General features: G+C 41.8%; 1 protein-coding gene across 1 annotated transcript; it reads right to left on the minus strand.

Moving 5' to 3' along the window:
• Positions 1 to 5,733: 5,733 nt before the first annotated feature.
• LOC148017999 (uncharacterized) lies at positions 5,734 to 7,060 on the minus strand. Its single transcript, XM_087661537.1, has one exon. The coding sequence runs from the start codon at positions 6,607 to 6,609 to the stop codon at positions 5,734 to 5,736; it is 876 nt and encodes a 291-aa protein (XP_087517663.1). The 5' UTR covers positions 6,610 to 7,060.
• Positions 7,061 to 7,315: the final 255 nt, after the last annotated feature.

Genomic DNA, 7,315 nt, shown 5'->3' on the forward strand with positions numbered 1-7,315 from the left:
CTGGAATTCTTGCAATGGATGTTATTATGTATGCTAAAGGAAAAGGAGTAGTTGCAGATATTGAAATATGGCATAAACGTATTGGACATGCAAATGTGCAAAGACTGAAATTAATGCAGTCCAGATGATTGGTTGCAGGGTTGCCTTCTTTTAGAGTTGCAGAATTGCATAAAGTTTGTGAAGCATGCCAGTTTGGTAAGCAGGCAAGACAACCCTTTTCGCATGATAGAGAAGTGAGTAGAAAATTACTTGATGTAGTGCATAGAGATGTTTGGGGGCCTACACAGAATGTATCTCTTGGTGGCAGCAAATACTTTGTCACGTTTATTGATGACTATTCAAGAAAGTTATGGGTATACTTCATGAAGAAAAAGAGTGATGTGTCTGAGTACTTCAAATCTTTTAAGACAGTTGTTGAAATAGAAATAGGCTTAAAACTGAAGTGCTTGAGATCAAATGGAGGGGGAGAGTACCTGTCTAATGAGTTCTGTGGCTTCTTGAGGACTCATGGGATAAAGAGGAAATTTACTTACAGGTATACCCCACAGCAAAATGGAGTTGCAAAAAGAAAAAACAGGCATATTGCAGAAGTTGCATGGGCATTAATGGCTAAAAAGAATATGCCCAAACATTTTTGGTCTAAGGCTGTCTATACTATTATTTACATTATGAACAGAACTCCCACAGATGCAGTTCATGGGATGACTCCTAAAGAATACTTTACTGGCAAGACGCCTGATGTATCGCACTTGAAGGTATTTAGTTGTGTTGCATACATTCATGTGCCAGATGAGCTACTCAAGAAGCTTGATCCAAAGGTAGAAAAATGTGTTTTTATTGGATACTCTTTAGAGCAGAAAGGGTATCGCTGTTATAACCCTATCAACAGGTGAGTTCAGAGTGAGCAGGAATGTTATCTTTGATGAGATGGGAATTTGGTATACACCTACTGGTGATGTTTTGGATGATGATAATGATCAGGACAGCTATGTGTAGAAAGATAAACAAGAATCATGGTCTTAGTGGACCAAAAACATCATCTAGTACTACACCTACAGTGAGTCCTTGGTCTCGGAGACTAAGGAGTAGCCCCATGCCTTCAGGTGGATCTATAAGTGTTGCAGGGAAGGACAAAGGAAAGAAGAAAGTGCTGGATGGTAATGATGCATCTACCAGTCATTTGGGATTTGATGGAGATTCTCGTAGTTCGGAGAGTTTGGATGATGAGCTTGGCATTCCTTCAGCTAGGATGCCAGGTGTACAGAGAGCTCATAGTAAGTACAGATAGCTCATAGTAATGTAAAGGCTCCATTGAGTGATCTAGTGGTACGTAGATCTAGCAAGGTCAAATACCCTGTTAAAGATTTGGGTTTGAATGTTATGCAGCTCACCACTATGCTTATATGGTGAAAGTGTTAGAAATGCGGGATCTAGAGCATGACATAACCGGAAGCTATGGAGGATGGAAGGAGAAGTGTAGACTCATGATGGAATGACACTGTTTGTTACACAAGTGAATTAGGTTCCAAGATTGAGACTTGGACTCATAAACACAATCTTGTGTATGTGGACAATGACATTGACACTTTACTTAAATGAAAAGAGTACTATCATTGCATTAAGAAAGGAAGCAAGTACAATGCTTTATAGGAAAGTAGGAAACTGCAGTAGGCACCATTGTGCATATGGGATAATGTACCCTGCATGTCCTTGACCCTGAGACTCCATACAAAGAGGCTGTTTGAGTGTGATTGCTAATTCTCAACACCCCTCCTCAATCACAACTAGGAAAGGCACAAAGTGTGTAGAGGCTGTAATGAGAACCACCTGCAAAGTGTGGGTATACCACAGACATGGCAAAACACCAGAGGCTGTCGCAGAAAAAACTAAGTGTGGGTACCATAAACATGGTGGACATCCAGAGGCTGTAACAGGGGCCTCACAAAGTGTACAGGGACTGTAATGCCAAGTTACATAAGGAGTTTACAAAGCTTATGGCAGGAAACATTAGGGCAAGGAAAATACAAGGCTATTTAAAACAGTCTATCAGAATTATGAGAGTACAAGGACTGATGAGTCTTGTCCTTCCGATCCTGGTGGTCTTCATCTTCATCTTCCTTTGCTTCATTTTCTTCTTCTTCTTTGACTGCGACTAGATAGGCCTTTTGGGATCTCTTTCTTGCGTGGCAGAACTTCTCGGTGTGTCCGGTCCTTTTGCAGAAGTCACAAAAGAGCTGATCTTTCTTGCCTTTGTACCTGTTGCCAACATATAATGCATACTCATCTCTAGAGGTACTTGGTTCTTCTTTAGTTTTTAGCTTCTTTTCTTCTTCTAACAGTGATGCCTGGATATCAACAAGTTCAGGATTTGGCATGTTGATTAAAGTTGTTGATACGTTATTATATTCAGGAGGCAAGCTCTTAAGTAGAACACCGATGCAAACATCTTCATCCATTTTAATGTTGATTCCTGCAAGTTGGGTTAGGAGTCCTTCCATGTAATTAAGATGTGTGGCAAGTGATGTGCTGGACTTCATTTCAAGCCTGAAGAATTCAATTAGGAGACCATACTTTGATGATTTAGATTGTGCACCGAACAGGGTGTCAAGTCTTTTCCATGTATCCTGTGAGGTCTCACAGTTATCCACGTGATGGATATAACTGTCATCTAGCTCCAATTTGATAATGGCCTGGGCTCTGTCATCATTCTTTTGCCAAGTAGTTGTAAGGTCCGCATCCTGAGGTTTCTTCTCTTTGCCATTTGTAATGGCCCAGAGACCCTTCTTCATCAGGATGAGCTTGATGCGGGTTTGCCAAGTGTGGAATCCGACTCCTTTGAATCGAGCATTTGGCGAGTCTTTGCCCATGTTAGATTTACGGAAACAGTAGCAAATCAACTTCAGACTTTATTAGATTTGAGCAACAGAAGAATTGATTGAGAGACACAAGTGCTAAAAAGCATTAACTGAGTGTCAATGAATACCAAATCTGCAAAAGTCTTTTACTCCAAGTGATCTTCCCCTTCTTGATTTGATGCTGATGTCTTCAGATCTGAATGAAATCAGTAAGAGTGTTGTACTCAAGTGTATCAAAGGATACAAGAAAAATAGTGTCAAATAACACTTGATAAGTATCAATAGATACTGTTCTTGATGAGCCTGATGTTGATGCTGGATCTTCTTGGACTTTCTTCTTGTTGATTTTGATTTTTTTTTATTTCTAGCTGAAGGCTGAGTTTTGGAGTAGATAAGTGTAGCAAAACCTTCAGTTGAGTGAGAAGTAAGAGTTGGAAGAGGAGCTTGATGTGGTTGTTGCTTGAGCTACTTGATTTCTTCAACTTTATCAAATCTTCCAAGCACAAATCTCCCTTCCTTGATGATTTGATGGGAAAGTTGATCAGTTCAAAGTGGCAAGGGTTTTGCTGACTCCAGAGAAGTGAGAAATTCAAGTGAAATGAAAGCTTGAAGTAGAAAAGCTATGGCTTCCCTTTAGGGTTTGCAGGATGCAGCCTGGTTTTTCAGCTCGTGCAGCTCGTAGACGTAACCATTTTGCATAATACTTGATGGGAAGGAAGCTTGGGTAATGAGCTTCAATTGCCCTATGCACACGGACCAGATCACAGCACGCAGAGGCAGCGCGAACTGTACGACCGGAATATGGCGCAGAATGGGCAGCGACTTCCAATTTGTGCAATGCTGAAGCTACGATTTACCAATGTTGGCCTTTGATGTGACGAGGAGCTACGCTAGGACCATAGGAAAGTTTCTCCAGAAGGAAGCGTGGGGAAATATGGGCTGTAGAAGTAGATCAAGAAGCTCCAAGTGAGCTGGGTACTGTCTGGCTATGGCAGACAAGAGTGAGGATGAAGTATGAAGTTGGAAATAGAGTCATACACCAATCTTGAGCTGTCCAGAGATGAAGAGGAGCTGAAAGAGCAGAGAGGAGACCTGAGACATGCTAAGCCATGCTCAGCTGAGCTCTGATACCATGTTAGAAATGCGGGATCTAGAGCATGACATAATCGGAAGCTATGGAGGATGGAAGGAGAAGTGTAGACTCATGATGGAATGACACTGTTTGTTACACAAGTGAATTAGGTTCCAAGATTGAGACTTGGACTCATAAACACAATCTTGTGTATGTGGACAATGACATTGACACTTTACTTAAATGAAAAGAGTACTATCATTGCATTAAGAAAGGAAGCAAGTACAATGCTTTATAGGAAAGTAGGAAACTGCAGTAGGCACCATTGTGCATATGGGATAATGTACCCTGCATGTCCTTGACCCTGAGACTCCATACAAAGAGGCTGTTTGAGTGTGATTGCTGATTCTCAACAGAAAGTAGTTGAGGATGTGGAGGACCCTGCCACGGCTATAATATCAAACACAAACCAGGGAAAAAGAACCTTCAAATTCTATGAGTAGGCTGAGCCCATGATCCCAAAACTGCAAACATCTCTCTTAAAAGAAACCATATCCATAATGATATAAACAACACTATCATCTTCATCACTTTCATCATTATCTTCCATAGCTTTTAGAAATAAAGAATGAAGAGAGAAAGAAAGAGGAAGAGAAAGAGGAGCCGAGCCAAATACAAATATTTTGCACACCCACGAGAAGAGAATGTGTGTTCTCAGGAAAGAGAGGGAGAGAAAGAGACACGCAACCACTCGTGTCCTCAATCCACCCTTTCACCCAAAAAGCACACCTCTCCATATTTTTATTATTTCTTTGACTTTGATACATTTGATATTATAAGACCTTTGGCCTTTAATTTTGAGTATTCCTACCCTTCATCAATGCATGCACGTAACACTTTTGTGTATACCATTTTTTTATTATGGTGGATGTATGTGGATGTGGCCCCCTCATATAGGTGTGTATTTTAGTGATTTTGTAACAATGTAGTATTATTCTCTTGACAAAAAATGAAAATATGATGCATGCTTGGATTCTTTTGTGCCTTGTTTTTATGCTTCTTTTGGTGTCATCATATTCCTCCCACACTGAAATGTGAAGCGTCCTCGCGAACTATCAAAGAAGAACCACTGTCTATCACAAAACAACTTCCAAAATTGTTAGTTAAAACAACTTCAATCATAAGGCCTAGCCATAGTAGGGTATGGGACTCCAAATCCATGACCACCAGAGTAAGGGAACTCCTGCCTCCATTGCACTCCCACACTGAAAAACTTGTATAATGTCCAAAAGATAGGGTTCTATCTTCAATAAGGAATCATGAGCACAACTCCTCCATTTTAATGGAGAAAGAAATAAGACTCCATCATGTAGCTCCAAAGGGACACTTGAGAAAATAGGGTTTAATTGTATATGTAGATTCATGTATCTTCTGATGTGGGGGTTTATCTTTATGTATCTTCTCATGGAGTATTTAATAGTGTTGTCATATATGAATGTAAAGTGAAAACTCTTGAAAGCTTAGCTTTGAGAGAGTATTGTGATTTGGTAAAGAGTTGTCACTTTTGAATGTTGACAATGGATTAGGAGGGTTACTAAGCTTTGATCCTTTTAGATTCTTAATTTTTTTTCCCTTTTTAGTCTATCTTATCATTTTTCGATGGTTGTTGTTTGGAGGAAAAAGAAAAAGAAGAAGGAAGATGTAAGGGATGGCAGCAATATATGCTAAAAGGAGAGGTTGATGGTGATCATGATGGTGATCATGGGTGGAGGAAAGCACCACATGCAGAAAAGTAGGGTGGTAATATTAAGGTATTATAGTATGTGGTTGTAAGTTTTGCCATGTGTGTCCATAACGTGATGCCTGTCTGGCATCAACTGGTAACGGGGAAGGACACACACCAGCAGGAACTGGGGCACCCAAAGGTCCATCCATCATGTTCCCCGAGGAAGCAGTTCTCCCATCTCCAGCATACTTCCCTTTTGAGAGTGCTTTTTGTGGTGATGCAAAGCCATTAGAAATAGGACTTTGATTGTGTATATCTGACTTTATATGTGAGCTTGACTTATATGGAAACTTATCAAATGAGCCAGAGGACAACCCTGTCAAGCCAGCATCATGCATTTGAGACGCCTCTTGTGCTACTTCATTATGTGGAGACAGTTCAGGCTCTGCCAAATGTCCTTTTGCCAGATCTTTCCAATTCCAAAGCTTGAGAGCTGCGCCAAGAAGAGCAGGCTTGACAAACTGTGCTGGACAAGCAAGTAATATACTGTACTTTTTCAACCTGAGCCGATGCAAAGCATTTGCAAAGTCGCCATCTCCTGATATGAGAAGTATGTGGGCAGGTGGAGAATTATCCAAAGCCCAGAGCAACATACCCACTAATATAGCCTTGTCAGCAGCATCCTTGTTTCCTCGAGGAACATGATTCAAGGTAATGCCAGTGTCTGAAAGAGCCTTCTGTGTGATATGCGACAGGATCTGAGTGTCGCCAAAGACCTGAATTTCAATGGGGCCTACCAGATTGGCATGGTGAAGGGCAGTACTCAGGTTCTGCGCAATAAAGTGAGGATCAACATCCTTCGGCTCACCACAGTTCTCAATGTCCCACCATATTGAGATCTTAGACTTGTCTTGGTTCCCCTCTCTCATTTCTTCTTCCTGGCGGAGAAACAACATGAAACCCTGAGAGACGCTACAGAATAGAAAGCCTCCCTTCCCGAGGAGGATCCTTTGTGGCACTGTATGTCTGCAGGAATCAAATCACACAGGAGAGCCCGGAGCAATTGATTGAGGCGTTTAGAAGCGTATGGCCATAACTGACAACGCAAGGCTAGCCCAGCCGTAAAGGGCGAGCGATGGGGCACGGGCAGGAATGAGACGCAGGCAGGATGCACACAGGTATCCGTTGGAGAGGAGGGTAAACGTTGGGAACATTAATTTGACAAGGTTATTTACAGAAATCCAAAGCGGAGTCTCTCTCTCTCTCTCTCTCTCTCTCTCTGCCTGTCTATGTGCGATAATAGGTTAATGGGGCTGCGCGAGGGGCTCCCACAGTGCACTACCAGAGACCCAAGGGGCTGTCGCTGCGGCTACGTGCAGAGCTCCCAAGGTGCTCATGATGCTTCCGAGAACCTCCTCCACTCTTCTTTCAGTGGTTGTAGGCAGTCATAGCCCTGTCATAGTCTTCCTTAAGTGTTTTATATCTTGCCGCATAAGGAGCTTTCTCCTATTCGTTCATATATCTCCATCCAGCACCTCCAGCAGCAGACATTACTGTTACTGTACCCTTAGCAGTAGGGTTCTCTTGTTTGAAGGTCTCTCTAAAGTCTTCCATAAACAGGAAGTAAGCAGAGAGTGGTCTTTTAGGCCTATTGGGATCCTT

Source organism: Lygodium microphyllum, chromosome 21 (genome assembly GCF_053477565.2).
Source record: "Lygodium microphyllum isolate KBCC chromosome 21, Lygodium_microphyllum_v1.1.10, whole genome shotgun sequence".
Taxonomy (NCBI): Eukaryota; Viridiplantae; Streptophyta; class Polypodiopsida; order Schizaeales; family Lygodiaceae; genus Lygodium; species Lygodium microphyllum.

Bases quoted from the DNA above. Each gene is read 5' to 3' on its own strand.
- LOC148017999 (XM_087661537.1), bottom strand. From the start codon at position 6,609: ATGTTGTTTCTCCGCCAGGAAGAAGAAATGAGAGAGGGGAACCAAGAC.